This window comes from Phacochoerus africanus, chromosome 4 (assembly GCF_016906955.1).
Source record: "Phacochoerus africanus isolate WHEZ1 chromosome 4, ROS_Pafr_v1, whole genome shotgun sequence".
Lineage (NCBI taxonomy): Eukaryota > Metazoa > Chordata > Mammalia > Artiodactyla > Suidae > Phacochoerus > Phacochoerus africanus.
Window position 1 is genome coordinate 5862142 of NC_062547.1, and position 22983 is coordinate 5885124.

General features: G+C 53.1%; 2 protein-coding genes across 6 annotated transcripts in view; both read right to left on the reverse strand.

The window, feature by feature from the left end:
* Positions 1–104: 104 nt before the first annotated feature.
* On the reverse strand, positions 105–19491 carry BBS1 (Bardet-Biedl syndrome 1). Of its 2 annotated transcripts, none has more exons than XM_047775177.1 (17): positions 19388–19491; positions 18974–19047; positions 18824–18858; positions 15784–16056; positions 15617–15663; positions 15452–15490; positions 15259–15331; positions 12727–12858; positions 11911–12017; positions 9822–9942; positions 9499–9657; positions 8103–8172; positions 7499–7657; positions 5026–5159; positions 3444–3578; positions 2427–2513; positions 105–2188 (listed from the first exon to the last, which is right to left on the reverse strand). In XM_047775177.1, the coding sequence occupies exons 1-17, from the start codon at positions 19432–19434 to the stop codon at positions 2102–2104; spliced, it is 1779 nt and encodes a 592-aa protein (XP_047631133.1). In that variant the 5' UTR covers positions 19435–19491; the 3' UTR covers positions 105–2101. The 2 variants fall into 2 exon arrangements, with proteins under 2 accessions (XP_047631133.1, XP_047631132.1); XM_047775176.1 differs by having other exon boundaries at positions 18974–19050.
* Positions 19492–20325: 834 nt separating this feature from the next.
* The window catches only part of DPP3 (dipeptidyl peptidase 3), a 40864-nt gene continuing 38206 nt past the window's right edge, over positions 20326–22983 (reverse strand). For all 4 annotated transcript variants that reach the window (XM_047775180.1, XM_047775179.1, XM_047775182.1 and 1 more), the window contains one exon: positions 20326–20884. In XM_047775180.1, the coding sequence (XP_047631136.1) occupies positions 20712–20884 (173 nt within the window). In that variant the 3' untranslated portion in view covers positions 20326–20711. The remainder of the gene's footprint in view (positions 20885–22983) is intronic.

Consider the following 22983-nt stretch of genomic DNA (forward strand, 5'->3'; position numbering starts at 1 on the left):
TGTTCTGGGCCAGATTCCCTGATTCCTGGACCCCATGTCTTTTTCATAGTTCTTTTACCCCCTCATTTGGTGAAGCATATCCACGGGTACACTGTCCACACCAGTGCCGGTCACGTATTTTTTAATAATGGGTATGTAGTATGACAACGTGAAATTCACGTTAGGTACTGGGCTTAGGAACAGTTTCTCCACTTTCATTGTCCTTTTCAGGATGATGAAACTACGAAGAGAACCCAGGTCGGACCTCTTTGTTCCGAGTTCGCACAGTTCATCACTTGACTGGAGTGAAAGGGCCTGCAAGGCCGTCTGGCCTGGTCCCAGTGACAGCTCCAGGGACAAGGGACTTAGGACCTTCCAGGGCAGGCCCTCATCTCTGATAAGCTCTCAGAAGACGCTCAGGTCAAGCCGAAATCTCTGACGGCGACACTCCCTCTGGCGTCTCCATCTCCAGATTAAGCCCCGGCTTACTCCGGCTGTGCCTCGGCGGGCTGCATCTAGGAACTCCTGACCACTGACCAACAGGCCTATGTTTGCGCATGTCTGGACCAGGAGGAGAGGAGGGGGGTGGGCTCTTCCTTTGGTCCAGACCCCTTGCTTCTTAACCTGGCCCCAGAATGCCCTCCTTGGGAAGGATGGCGGTGGCTGTGGGCTGTCCCTCAGTGTCTCGGGTACAGAGGCTGTCGCCTGGCAGAATCAGTCAGCTTGGTCTCAAGAGCAAAAGCCCTGCACTTATCCCGTCAAGTACCCCTTTCTGGAGTTAACTCCCTGTTTCCTTAGAGGGGCTGCCAGGCTCTAGGATCTTAAAGAGCTGAACCTGGTCAAACCGCCTCATTTTACACTTGGGGAGGCCGAAACACGCAGGGATTGGGTGACTTGCCCCCCGCCAGAGCTGTTGGCCACGCTGGGCTGCGCCTGCTCAGACAGAGGAAGATGCTGGTCCTTCCTCAGGGAGTAGGGCTTGTGGCTCACAAATGGCTCTGGGGGCCCTGGTGGCACTAACCCAGAAGAAGGCGGTGAGGTGGGCCAGGCAGACCAGCCAGGGGCTCCAGGAGGCAGCAAGGGCTGGACTGTGGCTCTCTGGCCCTTCTGGTCTAGACCTGCGCCTTCATTTTGTCTTCAGCTTCACACCATACCACAGTCTGTGTCTTTGCAGCTAATCTCTCAACTGTGGCCACTGCCCTGGGGACGTGCCGCTCACCTGACTCACCTGGGCTCCAGGGCACAGAAGAGCGTCTTGACTAGCGGTTCTGGGCTTCTGCCTCCTGTGCCCCCAGGACCCCAGAGATGCCTTTCTTGTGTGCTCCTGCCCCACTCTGCTCTGTCTAGCCGAGCCCTCCTTTCCTGGGAGGCTTTCTGGGCCCGAGCCTCCAAGGAGCAGCAGCTGTGTGGTCTGCAGAAGCCTGGTGGGGGCTCCCTGAACGGGCACCCTCTCCCCTCCCGTACCAGCTTCTCCCTTGGCAATCTTAATGGAGCATCACAGGCCTGAGGGCTTGGCTGAGCCCAAGACTTCAGAACAGCCCCCAGGAAGGCATTTATTTTCAGGGCCCCTTGAGCAGCGAGAGGGGCCCCTTGCTGAGGTCACGAAGGAAGATCAGAGCATGTGTTTTGCTTGCAAGCTCAGCTGGCAGCAGCCAAGCCTCTGGAACCCCAGGGAACCAGAGAGGGTTCAGCATCACCCAAGTAAAGCCTATTGTCCAGGCTGGGCCCTTGCCAATTCTGCAGCACAGCAGAGCGAGGTGCCTAGAGGAAGCAGCTGGGCCTATGCCCTCATCTCACCTTAACCACTGGGAACTCTTCCTTCAGACCTGGGTCTGGTTTCTGGGGAAAGTGGGGAGAGCAGAAGAGCAGCAGGAGTCCGAGGGCCAATGTCTGGGCTTCCTGGGGCGCAAAGACCTGAACCTCCCAGGTATTCACTGACTTGCTGCTACAGGTCTCTGGTCAGGTGGTGAGAAAGGGGCACTTAGGAGAGGAGGGGAGGCTGGCACCCCAGCATGCCGCTGCCTGGGAGTGGGCCTGGGGGCAGTGATTCTGCCCGGCTCAGAGGAAGGGGCTGGATCTTCCTGGTCCTGATTCCACAGGGGCTTTAGCATCAGCCCAGGGGTCAGGCGGCTGCCAGCCCCTCACTCACGGGCATGTTGATGTGGGCACTAAGCAGCGGTGCACTCTGGCCTTCTCGAAGCACCAGCACCTGCGGAGAAGGTGCCCGTGGTAGTGGGGGCATTTCTGCTTCACCCCCTGCTCCCTACAGAAGCCAGGCATGGCCCGGTCAGCACTGGCCCTAGTGATGGGCAGCAGGGCTCTGTCCAAGGCACAGGGGAGGCTGGAAGGCCTCTCTGCAGATCCCCACCCCGTCTGGGCGGCCAGCTGGGGACCTTGCCCACACTCACTCTCACTGCCTCCCCAACTGGTCCCCATGGGTGACTTACCTTGATAATGTCTGAGATGCCCTTGTCACTGAGACTCTCCACAAAGGTCTCCAGGGGGTAGCTGAGCCCTGGCACCAGCATGGGGACCTAAGTTTGGGGACAAGGAGGTAAGGCAGTCAGCCCACTTGCCTGGACAGTGTCTGGCAGATTCTGAAGCACTCGCACGCCTGGCTGTAGCCTGGCCAGGTGGGCAGGGATGACAGGCCCGTCTGAGGAGGATACGGGCTGGGGTGGGGGAGGGAAGGCCCCAGGGCTGCGTGCATGTCTGTAACTAGCCCTAGACCTCCTGACCCCTGGCCAAGTTCAGGGCTAGTTCTTTCACATCCCAGAGCCTTTCTCAGTGTCTGGTCCTTCCAACTTAGGGTCAAATCTGGACCTGGGGGAAAACCAGGGCCTTCATTCTGGAAGACTCTCCTTGGGGCTCCCAGGCCTGCTGCGCGAGTGGCTGGAAAGCAGGGCAGGCTCTGGGATGCCCCAGCACCAAAGGCTGCTGACAGCAGCACAGGTGGGCCCGGGACCCACTGTTGTCCCAGAGCCCCTGTGTGCCTCCCCAAGCCTCCCATGGGCTGGGAGAAAAGCAGTGGAGGCAGGTCTCGGGGCTCTCCCCAGGGACCCTCCTGCGCCCTAGTCTGCCCTGTGATGCAGCCACTTGTCTACCCCTCACCCCGGACCCGAGGGCATCTAGTGAGGACCCGCCCACCCTTTCTTTTTTTTTTTTTTTTTTGTCTTTTTGCTATTTCTTGGGCCACTCCCGCGGCATATGGAGGTTCCCAGGCTAGGGGTCCAATCGGAGCTGTAACCACCAGCCTATGCCAGGGCCACAGCAACGGGGCATCCGAGCCGCGTCTGCAACCTACACCACAGCTCATGGCAACACCGGATCATTAACCTGCTGAGCAAGGGCAGGGACCGAACCTGCAACCTTAAGGTTCCTAGTTGGATTTGTTAACCACGGCACCACGACGGGAACTCCCCGCCCACCCTTTCTCGCTCCAGGTCTGTGAGGCGGGTGAGTACCTTGAAGAAGGCCCGGGGCAGGGCATAGAGCACCTCGTTGTACAGGAAGCAGACCTGCAGCCCCACGATGGGCCGGGCTGCAGAGATGTTCTGCAGGTGCAGCGTCAGCTTAAAGGTGGGGCCCAGGCCCTGAACCTGCGGAGGGGGCAGGGGCGGGGAGAAAGCCCTCAGGACCCAGTGGCCCTGGGCGCTGAATACCATGGTCTACCCTGGCCCTGCCCGCCTCTCCCTCATCAAAGCCCTCAGGTCACCTTCCTCCAGCTGCTCTAATGCGTTGTCCCTCTGCCCCTCAATAAACAAGGAGCCCAGCAGCTTCGCTCCACGTGTACAGGGGTCAGTGAAGGCCAGAGGGGAGAAGGACTTGACAGAGGCCTCTGGGCAAGGTGGACGCAGGCCCCCCGCACCGGGTCCCCCCCAGCCCCTGCCCATCTCCTCCCAGGACTGCCTCCAGCTCCAGTCCTCCTGGGTCTGCATGTTCCGCCCTTTTACTCTCGGTGGCTCTGTAGCCTCTGCCTCTCTCCACCTACCCACTTTCTTCAGGGAAAGAAAAATCAGAAACTCAATTGGGGAAACTAACACAACACTGTAAACCAACTATACTTCAAGTGAAAACAAAACACAACAAAAACAACTTACGTTAATAAGCTGGAAACTGAGAGGAAAATGTGATTTCTACTAAATACAGGATACCAAAACTGAATTTAAAAGAATGAGAAACTAAAAAAAACATAAATAAACTAGTATTTGTAAGGAGTCAAATTCGGCTAGGGCTCGAATCCCAGCTGTAGCCAATGGCCTGCATCAGAGCCACAGCAACACGGGATCTGAGCCGTGTCTGCGACCTACACCACAGCTCATGGCAACGCTGGATCCTTAACCCACTGAGCGAGGCCAGGGATTGAACCCACATCCTCATGGATTCTAGTCGGGTTCATTAACCACTGAGCCGTGACGGGAACTCCTGGAAGTATTTCTAACTGCATTAAATGACCCTGTACCTATATCTTTAAGATGTATGGATTCTTTCTTCACATCTATTTTATAAAGCAAAAAAAAGAGAGAAAGAAAGCAAAGCAAGGAAACCCAGTCGGGTCAGACAGCACACCTCAGGGAACCACCTAGAGCTGCAGCCCTGACGACCCGAGGCCACTTTTGTGTCTGAGTGAGGGCTCCTAGCCCCCTGTGTCTGTGCAAGTCTCGGGCGGCCCCTTGACTGTACTGGGCAGTCTCAGCCCTTGGACGGCCTGCAGGTGTCCTCCCTGTGCCAGAGCTGGAAGAAAGAGTCCCTTGGGCTCCCAGGAAGAAATGTCCCGAGGCGACTGCCCATGTGCCCCACCCCAAGCGTGGGGATGCCTCTGAGGCAGCATGTGGACTGAGGGAGCTGGAGAGTGGGCCCCACCCTGCACCTGCCAAGGGGAGGAAGGAGGAGTCCCTGGGCCTGTGGGAAGGTGAGAAGGCGGCTCTGGGGCTGAGGGGTCCCCGCTCACCCTGACCTCTGCCCCTGGCCCTGAGGGGTCCCTGCTCACCCCGACCCCTGCCCCTGGCCCTGAGGCAGCCCGACGCCCCCAGGCCTGGCACTCACCACAGCGTGCAGCTTGAGCGGCTCCCGGGCGGTTGCGGACACAGGGCTCAGGCTGGACTCGAGGGCCTGCACGTAGGCACGGGCGGCCCGGAGGCGCAGCAGGTAGAGGTCTGCCTGGAAGGCCCGGTGCATGGCTGGGGGAGCGACATGAAGCGCTGACGCGGAGGAGGCCACAGGGGCGGGGAGAGGAAGGAACAGTGGGCAGAGGCTGGGGACGTGGGAGACAGGAGGACCCAGGCCCACAGCCAGCCTTTGGTGACGCTGGACGCTGTGGACCACTCCTTGCTCCTTTCTGGCTGCCCGCACAGCCCCAGCCTCCCCCGCTGGCTCCTTCTACTGAGGGCCAGGGTCCCCTCGAGTTTTTTCCTGGCTGCTCTTCTCGTCCTCTCTCTTCCCCGCTGTACAATCCCGCCCTGGCAGTGACCCCAAGAGGAACACCTGCCAGCTCCGGAGGGCGGGGGGTCACCACTGCCGAGTCCTCAGTGCCCAGCTCGGGGCTGGCCCATGTCACCTGGTACTGTCGCTCACCTCCAGCAGCGCAGGGCCCCGCCTGCCTGCTGTTTCCAACCACCTGGACGTCCCATCAACACCAAGAGCTCAACGCTGCGGAGACGCTCCTCATTTCACGGCACCCCCACCCGTCCAGCCACCAAGGTTCCCCTCACATCTAGTCATGTGCCAGGATCGGAGGCCTCTTCCTCAGAGCCCTCTCGAGACCCACGGTTCCGGCTCCACCTCCACTGTCCTCCTTTCCAGACGGAGGGCCTGGCCCGGCCCTTCTGTCCTCGCGCCTTGTGTGTCCTCGCACCTTCTGCCTTTATCCCATCCCTTAACCTCTCCTTTTTGGCGTGCGGTGGGCAGGGGGTGGGGGGTGCTGCTGCTGGTGGCATGCAGAAGTTTCCAGGCCAGGAATCGAACCCGTGTCACAGCAGTGACAATGCCAGATCCTTAACCCACTGAGCCACCAGGGAACTACCACAGTTTATTTTTAATTTATCCAGAATTAACTTTTGTGTTTGGTATGAGGTAGAGGTCTAACTTTTTTCCCCTGGAAACAAGTTGTCCTAACTATGTTTCTTGGACAGTCTCTCCTTTCCCCACTAATTTGAAAGGTTATCTTTATCAGGAACTCACTTCCCACAAAGACAAGGGCTTATTTCTGGACATCCTACATGTGCCACTGATCTGTATCAATTCCTGCACTGATGCCATGGCTGCAGGAACGCCGGATCTTTAACCCACTGCACCAGGCTGGGGATCCAAACCTGCACCACCACAGAGACGATGCCAGATCATTAACCTGCTGCACCACAGTAGGAACTTGCTATTTTCTAATTTATCCTGTAAACTGCAAGCAAGAGCCCTTCAAAGATAGAGGAGGTTAAGTTACTGTATTTTTCTTTTTTTTCTTTTTGTCTTTTTGCCATTTCTTGGGCCGCTCCTGCGGCATATGGAGGTCCCCAGGCTAGGGGTCGAATTAGAGTTGTAGTCGCTGGCCTACACCAGAGCCACAGCAACACGGATCCGAGCCATGTCTGCGACCTACACGACAGCTCATGGCAACAGCAGATCCTTAACCCACTGAGCAAGGCCAGGGATCGAACCTGCAAGCTCATGGTTCCTAGTCGGATTCGTTAACCACTGAGCCACAACGGGAACTCCAGGTTACTGTATTTTTCTGCCTAACATCTTTCCCGTTTCTCCACTAGAAAGAATAAACCAAAACATTTTAACTTTGCATCCCAGGCCCTGTGGGAGCTGGCCAACCTGCCTTTCCAGCCTCCCCTCTGGCCACTGAGCCTTCCTGCACTGTACCCACAGCCACATGCAGATGCTGCTTGAATCAGGATACCCGAGCCTCTCCCTAAATCACCCCTCCCCAGCCCCTCTGGCTGGTGGACTTGTAAGCATCTTTCAGCGTCAAATCCAATGGCATCGCTCTCTGAAGCCTCTCCCAGACTCCCAGGCAAACACACTCTCTCTTGTGTGCCTCTAAGGCCTTGGCAGTGACTTCTACACCTGTCACACAACACGAAGTTAGCAAGGTATACCGAGCTCTTTAGGTAGGGACGAGCCTAATTCAAGGCATCTGGCACAAGGCCTGGCCTAATCACAGGTGTTGAATGAAAGAATGAACGAATAAACAAAAGAGCAGGAAAAACTGAATAGGGAAAGGAAGAACCCTGATCAAATTCTACTTCTCTCATGAGAATTCCTGCATCGAGAAGTGGCCACTCGCTCTGAGTTCTAAGGGCTCTCACCCTCGCCCACAGCGCCTTCCACCCTGAGGTACAGCTCTCGTTGGCAGGAGGCACCTCCGAGGCTGTCCCTGGGCCTCCAGAGGCAAGAGACCCACCCAGTTCACCTAGGTCTCCTCCCACTGCTCAGAGCACACCCAGGCGGTGTTCACCCGGTTCCTGCTGCCTTGAGCAGTGGAGGAAGAAGAGGGGGAAGGACCTGGCCTGGGCCTCACCGGTGCCAGCTTCCCGCTCTCGCAGGGTCTGATCCACATAAAGCCGGGTCTTTCGGGGCACGTTGAGTTTCATGGCCTGGGCTGGTGGGGGGCCGGCCTCACCGCCCCCCTCCGTGAACACTGCTGTGCGCTTCAGAATCTTGATAAGCAGGCCCCCGCCTAGGGAAGAGGGCAGACGGAAGGAGATTTGTCCTCCCCAGTTCCACCCCATTTTCCCATGCTTCTCCCCCAAACGATCTGCCTCATATCAACCCACTTCTGTCTTCCTGCCGAGACTGAGTCTCTGGAGGGAATGAAGTGTGTCCTATTACAGGTTCATCCCCTCCTTAGCTGTTATTTACTGGCCACTGTGATGTTTCTGGCATTGTGGCGGATGCTGGGGATACTGGGGTGAATGGGAGACACAGCCAGGGCCTGGCCCCTGGGTAGGGACATCAAACTGTCGAAGAGCTGTCCCCATCGAAGGCCCAGCCCAGAAAGGACCAGTGTCTGCAGGCCTTGCTTTCCAAACCCAGGTTCCCGGGTCCCCCATCCACCTCTTCTTGCCCAGGAGCTGGCCTGGCCCACGACTCTCTCAAACCCTCGCCAGCTCTGAGTCCCTCACCTCGTGTGGTCATGATGAGGGTGTTGTCTTCTCTCCCACAGCGGCCAAAACAAAGGCTGGTCACTGCATCCTACGGTGGAGACGCCGGAATTTAGTGATGCCGGGAAGATATCTCAGCGAGGAGAGCCAGGCGGGGGTGGGAGGAGGAGGTGAGGCTGGGACACGCCGATGTGATGTAACAGGTGGGGTGTGAGGCGAGGCCTGGGGCACTGCCGCCTCCTCTGCAAGATTCCTATGTTGCTTTTTTGGGGTTTTTTTTTTTTTTTGGTCTTTTTGCCTTTTCTTGAGCCACTCCTGCGGCATACGGAGGTTCCCAGGCTAGGGGTCGAATCGGAGCTGTAGCCACTTGCCTACACCAGAGCCACGGCAACGCAGGATCCGAGCCATGTCTGCGACCTACACCTCAGCTCACGGCAACACCGGATCCTTAACCCACTGAGCAAGGCCAGGAAACGAACCCGCAACCTCATGGTTCCTAGTTGGATTCGTTAACCACTGAACCACGGCGGGAACTCCAAGATTTCCTGTGTTTCTGAGCCCTCCCCAGCCTCACGGTCACGGCCGCAGGTCCAGGCTGAGTATCACTGGCCCCTTGGGGTCAGCTTTCTTATAGGCTCCCAGCCTAGTCTTTCTCCCCAGTCTGTCCTTCACATGGCTGCCTCTGCAAAACACAAACACGATCATGTCTCATCTCTGCTAAAATCCTCCAGTGGCTTTTGCCCCCCTTGTTAAGGCAGTCAAGGCCTTCCACATCTGACTCCAGCCTGCTTTTCTTTCCTTTCTTTTATTTTTTTTTTAAGGGTTGCAGGTGCAGCACCTGGAAGGTCCCAGGCTAGAGACTGAATAGGAGCTGCAGCTACTGGCCTATGTCACAGCCACAGCAACACCGGATCCGAGGCGTGTCAGTGACCTACACCACAGCTCGTGGCAGTGCAGGATCCTTAACCCACTGAGTGACGCCGGGATCGAACCTTCATCTTCATGGATGCTAGTCAGATTCGTTTCCCCTGAGCCACGATGGGAACCCCGTAGTCTACCTTGTTTTTGAATTAGCTGTGTCTCTGGCTGGCTGTCACCTTAGAATGTAAGTTTCCTGACAGTAAGGATTTAGTCATTGGTTTTTGTTTTTGTTTGGGCTGTATCTGCAGCATGTGGAAGTTCCCAGGCCAGGGATCAAACCCAAGCCACAGCAGTAACAGCACCAGGTCCTTGACCACTAGGCTACCAGGGAACTCCTCTGTCATTGTCTTATCCTACCAATACCGTTGTGCACAGGAGATGCTCAATGAATATTTTCAAAACGTGGTGAAGTTCAGGGTGGCAGGAGTGGGATCAAGGGGAGGCAGCCGAGGAGCCTCAAAGGCGGGACTGGGGCAAGGAGGAGTCAGCAGCTCACCGGCGTGCGGATGACGTTGAGCAGGGCCTTGTCGTGGTAAATGCGGACCTCCCCATTGGCCAGCCCGGCCATGACGGCCTGCAGGCCCCGGGACTGCTGCTCCAGGAGGTTCATGGTCAGGATGGCTGCAGGCATCGGCACTGTCCACAGCTTCTTACCCTGGGAGGGAACAGCTAAGTGTCTGCGGGGGCTCAGGGATTGAGGGTGGAAAGGAGGGGTGGCTAAGGTGCTGGGAGGGAAGCCCCAGACAGGCTCGCCTACTAAGGGGGGGCGGAGGAGACATGCGTGGAGGGGCTGGGGGGTGGTGCTGGCCCGGGGCACACCTTGTGGGTGAAGCCGTGCAGGCTGTCTTGGTTGCTGCCCACCACCAGGATCTTGTGTACCCGGACAAGCCCCACAGGCTGGGCGCTCAGCTCGATGCAGTACTTGGGGCGCTTGGAGTCTCTGTGGAATAAAGACACAGTCTCCTGCCCCAGAGCAGCCCTCTCTCCCTCCCTGGCTGACCCTTCACGTTCCAAGCCCCTCAGGCCGTCCTGGAAGGAGTCCTGGCCTGCAGCAGATGGCCACGGGGTTACTTCTACCTCTGCGACTGAGCCGCTGTGTGACCCTGGACACAGGAAGGGTGTTTTCCTTCCTAGCCTTCCTCCCAACTGTACTACGGCGACTTGCGTGAGAAGGTGGCATTTAACAGTTTACAGTGAGTGTGCCTCAGGTCAGACAAAGCAGTGGCCTGATGCAGTCTAGTAAGTATCAGAAAAGCATGAGGAGTTCCCCCTGTGTAAACGCACTGTTTTCAGTTTCCTGGCCTGTGCATCTTCTCTTATCCAGAAAGTAGGGATAATCCCCACAGGCTCTGGCCCAACTTTCTTCATCACCAAGTCTGTGCCAGAATCACTGCCCATCTGACAACCCATCTGAGAGTTCCCACTGGTCTCTGGGCCTCCTTCCAATCTACCTGCCACCCAGCACATTAATCTTTTTTTTTTTTTTTTTGTCTTTTTAGGGCCACACCTGTGGCATATGTAGGTCCCCAGGCTAGGGGTCCAACTGGAGCTGCAGTTGCCGGCTTACGCCACAGCCATAGCAATGCAGGATCCGAGCAGCACCTGCAACCTACACCACAGCTCACAGCAACGCCGGATCCTTAACCCACTGAGCATCCTCATGGATGCTAGTCAGATTCGTTAACTGCTGAGCCATGACGGGAACTCCAACTAGTCGGGTTCTTGATCTGCTGAACCACAACGGGAACTCCCCAGTGCAGTTATCTTCTAAAAATGTAAATGGGGAGTTCTCTGATGGCCTAGTGGGTTGAGGCTCCTGCCTTCTCACCACTGTGGCTCTGGTTGCTGCTGTGCGGCGTAGGTTCAATCCCTGGCCCAGGAATTCCCACATACTGCCTGTGTGGCAAAAAAGAAAAAAAAATACAAAAAAAACCCCACAAAAAAACCAAAAAAAACAAGAGAGAACGTGAAATAAAACGTTGCAACTCTCATTTAAAAAAAATAAAAAATAAATAAAAAATAAAAATGTAAACGGATCATGTCATTCTTCTGACTAAAACCCCATAATGGTTTTCCCCCGCGTTTCAGATAAAATTCAGAATCTTGGCCATGTCCTGCCGGGTCCCGCGTGAGTCTTCCCTGGCCCACTGGGCTTGAGTGGCACAGGCCAGCACCGTTCCCCCCTGGAGGCTGCTTATGTCCTCTCTGCACGTAACACTCCTGCTGCACTTCTTGAACACCTGGCTCCTTCTCAGCCTCTGGTTATCTCCATTTGCTGATCAACCCAACCCCATTATTTTTTCCAATTAAGCTTATATTTTTTCCTCCATAGCATGTATTCAATTTGCAATATTATCCGTTGCTTTTTGTTTTGGCCTTATCTGCGGCATGTGGAAGCTCCCGGGCCAGGGATCAAACTCGTGCCACAGCAGTACATCACCAGATCCTTAACCTGCTGCGTCACAAGGGAACTCCTATCTCGGTTTTAGCACCTGTCTTCCCACCACGGCAGGGACCGTGTTTATATTTTGCTCATCGGTACATCTCCAGTACCTTTTACAATGCTTAATACATAGTAGGTCCTCAAAAATATTTCTTTAGGTAAAAAAATGAATGTTAAGAAATACCAAGCAGATGCGCAAGGAACTGTCACATACCTATTAAGCAAGAGAACAAATATGCGAGACTGTTTTTACCTCTTGTACTATCCGGTTGCACTGCTCCAGTCTCTTGCTTTGCCGGACCCCATGGGACAAGCCTCCAGACTGCCCCCTAAGCTCATCTTCCTACCCCAAGTTCTCAGCTCTTTCCAGTCCCACATTCCAACCCCAAAGCCCCCGCTTCTTGTGCAGCCCTTGGAACTACCAGGTTTCTGAGATGTCCCTTCTGGCCCCAGGGATGTGGCTACCTCCTCAGCATATAGATGTTCCCATTGCGGCAGGCGGCGGCAAGACGGAACTCCACGTCGAACTGGCCAGAAACCTCCAGGAAGACGGGGACGCTGGGTAGGCTCATCTGCAAAGAAGACACTCAAACCTCCCGACTGCTGCGGAGCCCCAGCCCTTCTCTAACCTGAAGTTCCCCCAAGTTGGTTCCTTGTCCGAAGTCCCAACCTCCTCACACACCTTGCTGGACACAGTTTAAACTTGTACGGTTTTTCTGGAGGGAAACTAGGCAACACGTAGCAAAAAACTATATCCTTTGACTCAACTACGCCACTCCTAGGAATGCACCCTAAGGAAGCATTTAGATAAGCGTTTAAAGATGTTTGGGCAACAATTAAAGATGTTTGGGCAACAAAGCCCACTGTGGTGGTGTTACTGACAGCAAAAAACTGAAAACAACAAACTACGACAGGTGACAGTGTAAATAAATAAATGGGACATCCCTATAATGGATGCTGCGTGGCCTTAGAAAAGGCCAATGAGTCTTACACAGTTATGGAAAGATAGTGATAAGCTATGAAAACAGTAGCTTTTATGATCCTACTCCATGAGGCCATTTTTGAAAAAAAATTACGTAAAATTATATATCTGTGTCTAAACATGAAAAAGCCTGGGTGGTAGGACTTGGGATTATTTTCCTTTTGTGCTTACCTACATTTTATAGCTTTCTGCAATGAACATTTATGACCAAGAACTAACTGGGGACAGGAGACACGGGGGGAAAGGGGAGGGGGCAGACTCTGGGCCTCGGTGTGCCCAGGGCCAGGGCCCACGCTGACCTGGGCCGAGATGGTGAAGGCCCCCGGGTCCAGCACCAGGAGCTCCTTGTTCTCAGTGCCCAGCACCAGGCAGGACACGGCGTCCTCATCGGCCAGGTTCTTCTTTAAGGTGGCCATGGTGGTGATGACCGTCTGCAGAAGGAGCCCAGGCGTCACCAGGGGCCCCTCACACGACTCCCCCAGACTCGCCCAGGAGGCCCCGGGAAGGAAAAGGGCAAAGGGGAGGAAGAGGATCAGATTCATGTACAAAGGTGTGCACTGCAACAGGCCTAACTTTCTAACCGAAAAGGCCTGCCTAACTACAAATCGTGCGTCTCGTTTACAAAAATCACATTTTAAAAGAAGATTCAATGGCAAGGATACGGCGTCTAACATATCAAGAGAAAACACAGGTGAAAGTTATGTTAATGTTATCCCAGTTTTTAAAAAATATATGAATAAAAAAACAGGCTGGAAGGCTAAATCCTTAAGTAGGAACCTTGGTTATCTCTGGACAATGAGCTCACAGGTGATGTTTAATTCCTTCGTTGTGCTTTTCTATAATTTCTACAGTGGGCATATGCCCTTTTTCTAACTGTGACTGGAGAGAAAACCAGAGAAAAGGGAATGATCCCTTTTTTTAAGAAATTTCTCCCATGGAAATAATTTAGCGGGACTAAAACGTTTCTTTGGATGAAGCCGTTCATTGTGTGATAATCTTTAAGATAAAAGAGAAGAGTGATTCTCAATGCCTAGTGCAAGGAGAAATGGTCCAGAAACATGGATGTTAGGGGCTCCCAATCATGTGACTGTGACGCACACCTGGAAAGCCTGCCTCCCAAAACTGCATCTTTTAAGCAATACTTAATTTACTTCCTGGTTTTTTTTTTTTTTGCTTTTTAGGGCCACTCCCTTGGCATATGGAGGTTCCCAGGCTAGGGGTCCAATTGGAGTTGTAGCCACTGGCCTACAGCACAGCCACAGCAACGCCAGATCCGAGCCACGTCTGTGGCCTACACCACAGCTCACGGCAACGCCGGATCCTTAACCCGCTGAGTGAGGCCAGGGATTGAACCTGCATCCTCATGGATCCTAGTCAGATTCATTTCCACTGCACCACGGCAGGAACTCCACTTCTGATTTCAAAAGTACGCAAGGATACTGCCAACTGTGGATCTGAGGTGCTGGTCATCAGGAGACAGGAGTGTTTCTCAAAGAACTGGTCTGAGGCGAGCCAAGTGTTAGTCAGTGTGTTCAGTTCGAGTGGCCTCTACAGGAAGTGGGTGGTTCCTATGAGGCTTCAGGAAACGCAGAGGTCAGCTTTGGGAGTCCATCTCTGGACTAAGGGTCAGCCCCTAGGTCAGGAACCACTGAAGCTCATCAGTGAATAGGTTCATCCATAAAGCATTAAAATCATAACCAAGGGATTTCCCGTCATGGCTCAGTGGTTAACGAATCCGACTAGGAACCATGAGGTTGCGGGTTCGATCCCTGGCCTTGCTCAGTGCGTCGAGGTTCTGGCATTACCGTGAGCTGTGGTGTAGGTTGCAGACACAGCTCGGATCCCGAGTTGCTGTGGCTCTGGCGTAGGCCGGTGGCTACAGCTCCAATTCGACCCCTAGCCCGGGAACCTCCATATGCCGTGGGAGCGGCCCAAGAAATTGCAAAAAGACAAAAAAAAAAAAAAGATATAACTAAGAAAAATACGAAGTCAATAAAAAGGAGACACTTCTTGTCCAATGATCTACATATGAATAGTTACATAAACTATGAATGAAGTAAGGAAGAATCAATGAAACAATCCAGGGGCCCCTAAAAATGGAGTTATTACAGATTAATGCTCAGGACATAAGGTTACATACTCAAGGGCTCACGGGAAGCAGGAGACGCCAGCGTATTTGTGAAGGAAAGGTACCAAAATGGTAAGAGCAAATACCTCGGAGTAATGAGATTGTAGTCACTTATATTTCTCTTTATTTTCCAAATTTTCTCTAATGAAAATATACTGTTTCCCCCAAGAAGATAAAAGCTGTATAAAGCTACAAAACTGTACATCGATTCAGAGGTGTCACTGTTAACTGGCCTGGAGAAGCCCTGCAGCTTTGTGACATGGACGTGGCGCAGGCTAGAAGGGAAACTGTAAAGTAAAACCGGTTGGGTTGGGCCACAGAACTTACCACTAATGTTACGTGGCCTTTGTTTTTTTTTTTTTACAAAACTGTCCATGTTTTTATTTTTATTTATTTATTTTTTTTGTCTTTTTTTTTTGCTATTTCTTGGGCCGCCCCTGCGGCATATGGAGGTTCCCAGGCTAGGGGTCCAATCAGAGCTGTAGCCACCAGCCTACGCCAGAGCCACAGCAACGCGGGATCCGAGCCGCGTCTGCAACCTACACCACAGCTCACGGCAACGCCGGATCATTAACCCACTGAGCAAGGCCAGGGACCGAACCCGCAACCTCATGGTTCCTAGTCGGATTCGCTAACCACTGCGCCACAACGGGAACTCCTGTCCATGTTTTTAATAAGGAAATAAGAAGAGAAGGGGCATCACCTGCCGCCTGATGGGCTTGGACTTGTGCTGGTTCACGAACGCCTCCATGTCCCTCAGCTCCAGCTGCAGAAACCTGGACACAGAGAACAGACATCTGCACGCCCTGGGCCCAGCCGCCCTCCTCAGGCCACTCTACAGCCACTCCCTTCCCCCCAGAAGCTTCTGGAGCCCCGGCCCTCCAGAGGGCCCTTACCTGAGCGACTGTACAGACAAAGGCACCTCTGCCTTCTCCCTGTAAGGAGAGGGCCGTCACGGCAGGTTTAGTTGAGGATCAGGGCTCTGGGGGTCTAACGGAGGCCTCGGGGATGAAGGAGGGAGAGAGGGCTGGGAGGCACGTGGACGGGAAGCGGGCTCTCACCGGATGCCCTCCAGCATCTCCTTCAGGGTCAAGGGGTCAATGCGGTCCTGTGCCAGCATGGGAAAAAGGCAGGGCCTGTGAGCGCCAGAGCCAGGTGAGGAATGAGGATGAGGACTCCCCACAGCTGCCACCTTGGCCTTCTTGTCCTCACCCGCCCCATCACTTACCTCTTTGGCCTGGTTCCAAAGGTCTTGCTCCAGGGGGTTTGGAGGCAAGTCGGGCAGGCTGAACTTGAAGTAGGGCCTGAGATTCTTATACACATACACGCAAGGGCCCGACGCGAGTGCCAGAGCTGGTGTCCGGGGCTCGTGTTGCTCCATGAGGAAGGTGGCAGCGGCAGCTGGCAGTGCGGGCAGTGGGCTTTCACTCAGCACCGTGGGTCCTTTAAACACCTTCAGGCGGGGCTGCTGCCCACCTGGGCCAAGGTCTCCCACCACCAGCTGTAGAGAGAGGCTGGCTTATTCCAGGGTCGGCGTCTAAAGACCTCTCTATTGCCCCTCTTCTTGGGCTTAGCTTTTTCGCTGGCACACATTCATACACGCTCACCGTGTACCATTGCGGCAGTGGGGGTAGGGGGGGAAGGCTTTGCAACAAGGCTTGCAAGCTGTATGACCCCAGGAAAATGGATTTCAACTTCCTGAGCCACAGTTTCCCCAAACTGGAAATACCTGCCACGTGACACGTGTAGAGAAAATCAAGTGAGATGATGAACTACAAAACCTGGTGAGTGCTAGAGTCAGCGGCAGCCGATGTTTTTGCTATTCATCCATTCAACATTTCTTCAGGGTCTGCTCGAGGCCAAGCACTGTTCTAGACCCCGGGACAGTGGCTGAGGTCAGTGGGGAGCCTGAAACTCATATGTGGGCTCTGGGCCTGGCTCCCAAATAGGAACAAACCTAAAGATGCAGAACCAAGCCCGCGGAGCGGGATGGGCTCTGGGAACCCGGAGAGGAGAACCAACTCCTTAGCTGCTGTTTTCCACCCTCCCAGCCAACCGCGGCTGCCAGGCAAGGCCATTCTCCCGATCTGGTTCCCAGCTTGTTTTCTGTCACCTTCCCAGCCAGAATGGATCTGAGCGGGTAGTGTGCCAGGGGCCACATCACACATCCTTTCATGTAGTCCTAGCAACGACCTGTGAGGTAAGTGTGATCATTAGCCCCACTTCACAAACGAGGACGCTGTGGCTAAGCCGTGGTAGGTAAAAGCCAAACAGCTAGTACATGTACAGCTGGGACTTGAACCTTGGTCTCTCTGAATCCAAAGCTAGAAATCTTAAGTACCGTGTTATATTGGCCTCAATTTTCTAATTTCGAATTTACTCTTTCCAAATATGCTGGGGACTTCCCAGCCTCTGTGCCTTCACTTGTGTGTTCCCTCCGCCTAGAATGCCCTCCTCTCTCCCGTGCCTTCGTGGTAACCTCATTCAGCCTTCAACACCAGTTCACATGATAGGCGGAGAGATCTCACCACTCTCTCACTGAGGCTCCCACAAGACTTTCCGCAATTCTATTTTAGCATGCACTCACTCACCCCCAAAATATTTATCGAGTACCTAATTCGTGCCAGCCATGAATGCTGGGAATCCACAGTAAGCAAATTAGCCATTGACAAAGTTGTTACACAAAAGCATTAACATTTCACAGGAGTCACTGGGTCGGGGATTTCTCCATGCTTCACTGCTGTCAAGTCAGCCCCAAACATGCGCTAGGTGTTCAATCAGTATCGTGGGCGAATTAAGGACAGTGTCTACATCTCCTGACTATATACAGATTCGTTGCTGAGTTTAGTGTATGCACAACACCTGACACATAGTAAGGGTTCACTGTGTGCTTGCTGAACTGCTGAATGCTTTATGGATAGGAATTTGGGGACAAAAGCCCCCAAATCCTCCTGCCCTCTTCATGCATGATTCCCTTCTAGCTGCCCATGTCACACACTCATTGTGGCTTCACTGCCCTTGCTGAGGGCTGAGCTGTAAGGGAACAAACACACGACTGGGAACCGGACAGACCCAGGTCTGCTACCTTTTACAAACTCGCTAAACTGAGCCTCTCGGAATCTATTTCCCCATCAACAAAATGGAAATAGATAATATCCATGTTTGTGAAAATGCCTCAAAGAGGGTCTAGTCCAGACACTCAATATATGTTAACTTCCTTTCTTTAGCCCGATATATTTCTCCACCTTTAAAAAATATGTGCCTTTAGGGAGTTCCCATCATGGTGCAGTGGAAATAATCCAACTAGGAACCACAAGGTTGTGGGTTCGATCCCTGGCCTTGCTCAGCGGGTTGAGGATCCGGCGTTGCTGTGAGCTGTGGTGCATGGCTTGGATCTAGCATTGCTGTGGCTGTGGCTACAGCTGGTGGCTGGTGGCTACAGCTCTGATTGGACCCCTAGCCTGGGAACCTCCATATGCCACGGGTGTGGCCCTAAAAAGACAAAAGACCAAAAAAAAAAAAAAATCTGTGCCTTAAAAACTTTAATTTATCTTTATATTTCAAATTAAATTTACAATTTAACCACTTATCATGGAAAATTTTCAGTCACATACAAAAGCAGAGAGACTCATAGAATGAACCCCCAAATATCCATCATCCAGCTTCAACAATGATCAGCTTATGGCTAATCTTCAAATCTATGCCCTTTTGATAAACATACAACTCCCCTCTTTCCTCCCTTCTACTTTCCCTCCAGATTCTAATGCTCCACCCCCTAACAAAGGGATGGGCCCTTCTAATGAAGAATTACGTCAACAAAATCAAGAGGCTTTGTCTTAGCAGATTCTCCAGCAGCGCTTTGTTTTGCTTTACTTTCTGCAGTATGTATAATAAAATCAATAGCTTCTCTTCACCTTCTACATAAAAATAAAATTTAACACTAAATGTGCTTTTATTTATTTATTTTTTCTTTTTTATGGCCGCACCTGTGGCATATGGAAGTTCCTAGGCCAGGTCAGGAATCAGAGCTGCACCGTGGCCTATGCCACAGCCACACAACACTGGATCTGAGCTGCATCTGCAACCTATGAGGCAGCTTGAGGCAAGCCAGGATCCTTAACCTGCTGAGCCACAGGGGAACTCTATGTGCTTTTTCAAAGCACACACGAATTCCAGGTTACGCTGAGTTTCTCTGGAGCCACCAGGAAATCTCACTTCTGGTGTTCACTTGCCGCCAAATTCTCTTTCTACCGGGGCGAAACGCTTACCTTGTACTCCCCGTCCCCATGCAAATCTGCCAGCGCTGGAAAACACAAAAGGGCCATAAGCCAGGGTCTTAGGATCCCAGAGGTTTCACTACAGAACCATCTGATTCCGCTGTCTCCCCAGAACCAGGATTCCTGGTCCCAGAGACTCACCCAGGCAGGCAGAAAAGGTGTGGATGTTGGCCATGGGGTCGTAGTGTGCGTCCAGCCATTTCGAATTGGCTTCACTGCTGGGAGAGAGGGCAGAGTCGCCAGGCAGGCGGAAGATGAATCCCAAGGGAAGGGAAGAAAACTTTGAGGGAGCCAGCCTCTGGGTATGAGGTGTGTAGGGGGCTCTGAACTAGGGGTACTGAACGTCTGGGTCCAAGCACAGGCTCCACACTGAGTGACCTCGAGTCACCCCACACGCACCCACTCACCCCTTGAGCCTCAGTTTCCCTATGTGATCTCTAAGAGGCTTTCAAGGACTGCGAGTGCCACTGAGAACGGCAGGAGCCCAGATTCCGGGGACCAGGACACCCTCTTTATATACGTGGGGAAAGAAGCCTCAAGGACCCTAGCCTTCACCTCTCAGCTCTGCCGCCGTCTGAATCCGAGGAAGACGCAGCAGCCATCTCCGCAGGCGTCGCCCTGGCAACCGACTCGGGCCAGCCTCCGCGCAGCGCCCAATCGCGTCCGGGTTTGGGGAAGCTCGCGTATAAAGGTTCCGGAGGCTCAGCTTTCCGGCCCGGGATGGAGAGGCCACCGTGCAGAATGCGCTGGCTTCTGCCTGGGTTTCCTACGTGCTGCATGCAGCCCCTGCCCCTCATTCTAGCTCGCACCATTTATCTTTGAACTTTCCCAGCAGGCGCTTCTGGGCCCTACATTTCTGGGTCAGCGGCAAGCTTCGAGGCCTGGAGAGGAGTTTGTTTATGAGCAGCAAAAGCAAACTCCTCCTCTCACCTTCATCCTCATGGTTAACAGGGTTGAAAAGGGACCGTGTCTTTTCTTCCCTCCTTACTCTAGAGGTCCAGGATCAGAAAAACCAAACACCCAGATGAAGAGATTAACTCCTGGGATTCTTACTGAAGTTGTGGCTTTCCAGTTTTTAGGTTCCTGAACTTCTCTTTTTTTTTAAAAAAAATGGCCATACTCAGGGCATATGGAGTTCCTGGGTGAGGGATTAGATCTGAGCTGCAGTTGCAAGGTACGCTCCGGCTGTGGCAATGCTAGACCCGTAACCCTGTGCCAAAGAAGGAACTCCAGTTCCTGGAATATTTTAAAATAGAAGATATGGGGAAAAAAACGATTAAAAATAATAAAATAGAAGTGACAAATGAAGACTGCAAAAATTGTGCTTGTTCATCTTTGTGACTCTGCATATCCATATTTAGAGGTGATGTCAAAATGTGGATGAGAGCCTAAAAATGACACACACACAACACCCCTCCAGGCCTTGATCCCACCACCCTGCCGGGAGCAAATGAAAAGTGAAACAAAGGCAAGGACAAATTGCAAAGACGGTGGTGGTTTCTAATATTTACTTTTCTGGTTATAAAAGTAACACACGAAGAGCACTGGATTGGGAGAGATTTTGAGTCCTGTAGGATGTAGACAGGTCACTTGCATTTCCTCAGGTGGGAAGCAGGATAAGGGGCCTTGCCTTGCCCACCCCACAGAGGGCAGCGCAGATCAAATGGGATAACAGAGGGGAAGCACTTGGTAAGCTGGAAAGTGCCGACAAATGGAAGGGCTTAGCGTCACCACCCTCAGCTGAGGTAGCACCAAGGTCCAGGCTCCTGCCCCTCCCCAGCCCCTAAGACACACACACACACACACACATACACACACAAAGAGGGCCACTTGCAACCCTGGTTTGATGGGGTGGGGGGAGGGGCCACACAAGTCTGGCTCAAGCCTGGCCAGAAGGGGCTTCACAGGGGCGCTTCCAGAAGCGGGCATCGGCTGAGGCCAGCTGGGTGAGGATCTCCTCCAACTCGGGCCCATCCTCTGGGAAGCGCTCAGAAAAGGACTGGATGAGGCCAGCAGCTGAGGCTTCGTACTCCAGAAGCTGTACTTCTGAGCCTGGGAAGGAGGTGGAGAAAAAACAGCAGCAGGAAAAGGTCTTAATAGAGAAAGAGAATAATAATATATATATATATATATATATATATATATATATTGGTCTTTTTAGGGCTGCACCCATGGCACATGGAGATTCCCAGGCTAGGGCTTGAATCGGAGCCGTAACTGCTGGCCTACAGTTCAAGCTGCGTCTGTGACCTACCCCACAACTCACAGCAACATCAGATCCTTAACCCACTGAATGAGGCCAGGGGTCAAACCCACAACCTCATGGTTCCTAGTCGGATTCGTTTCCTCTGCCCAACAATGGGAACTCCCAGAATAATAATCTTAATCATAGGTGCAGCTAGTTCCTTCTGACCTCTTACCATGTGCCAAAATGTGCTTAAGGTTTCATTATCCAATTTAAACCTTACAATAACCCCATGAGAAAGGAAATATTAAAGGGCGAGCATTCAATGAATTGCTGCATTCATTCAATTAATGAAGATTTACACTAGTGCACATCAGGGGAAAAAGATACAGTCCTTGGGAGTTCCCGTCGTGGAGCACCGGAAATGAATCCGACTAGGAACCACGAGGTTGCAGGTTCGATCCCCGGCCTCGCCCAGCAGGTTAAGGATCCGGCGTTGCCATGAGCTGTGGTGTAGGTCACAGATGAAGCCTGGATCCGGTGTTGCTGTAGCTGTGGTGTAGGCTGGCAGCTGTAGCTCTGATTAGGCTTCTAGCCTGGGAACCTCCATATGCCATGGGTGCAGCCGTAAGAGGCAAAAAAAAAGATACAGTCCTGGGCGTCCAGGAGCTACCGTCTAAAAATTGCTTCATCCCTGTCTCCTGTGGGACCCTGGGCAAGTTTCTCAACCTCTGTCAGCCTCAGCTTCCTCATCTATAAAGTGGGGGTGAGCACAGTGCTTCTCTGAAGACTCTCTGATGATAAGTGCAGTAATGCATGGAGGGAATGCTCACCAAGAGCTGCCATGCGCACCACAATCTCTGAGCCTATTATTCCCAGGGCACCCATTTAACTTACGGGTGCTCCCCAATACCCACGGGAAGCGTTTCCCTCTAATGCGCTTCTACTGCTCCACTGGCTCAGTGTCATTACGGGAAGTACGCAGTGAAGAGCACAGGCTCTAGGTTAGGATGGCCCAAGTTCAAACCCTGGTCCTGCCACCCCCTAACTGTGTGACCTCAAGCAAATACACAACCCTTTGGTGTCTCTGTTTCCTACTGAAAAATGGGGATACTAACGTGCTCACTGAGTGGTTGGGAGTTAATCCATGAAAAGTTTTTGCCCAGACTCTGGCACACGGAAGTCTTCAAAAGTTGGTTCCTCGCATCCTCACCACTACCCTTGAAGGTTCACCTGTTCTTCAGGCCTTAAGGTTTAATGCCGCCTTCCTCTCCAGACCCTTCCCTGAGACCCTCTAAGGTCCATGTGACGGTCCCTTCTCTAAGTGTTCAGGCCACCGTTTGCCCCATGAAGACTTCTTTTGTAAGATCGTCTCTCTCTCTGTCTTACTCCGAAAGGGCTGTGAACTACTTGAAGTGAGCAGTTCATCCCCAAAGCCGGCCCAGGGCGGGGCAATCCGGGCAGTGATGATGCTCTCCGAGTAATGGGCACTCATGATGTGCCCGGCATGATTCATTCATTTGACAGGCACCAAGTGGCTCCCGTGGGCCCGGCCCTGTGCTACGTGCTGGGATGTGCTGCTCCTGCGGTCACCGAGACAGGAAAACAGCCAAGCGACGGCTGCACAAAGGAAATGAAGCCGGGTGATAGGATGGAGGGGCTGGAGTTCCCATTGTGGTGCAATGAGCTCGGCAGTGTCTCTGCAGCACCAGGATGCAGGTTTGATCCCCAGCCCAGCACAGTGGGTTAAAGGATCCAGTACTGCCGCAGTTGCGGCACAGTTTACAACTGTGGCTCAGATCTGATCCCTGGCCTGGGAACTCCATGTGCCAAAAAAGGAAGAAAAGAAAAAAAAAGGAATAGCGGGGCTGAAGGGATTATCTTAGGTGGAGGGGTCAGGGCAGCCCCTCCCAAGAGATGTCATTTAACAGAGACCAAATGACAAGAAGGCTCAGCCAGACAAAGA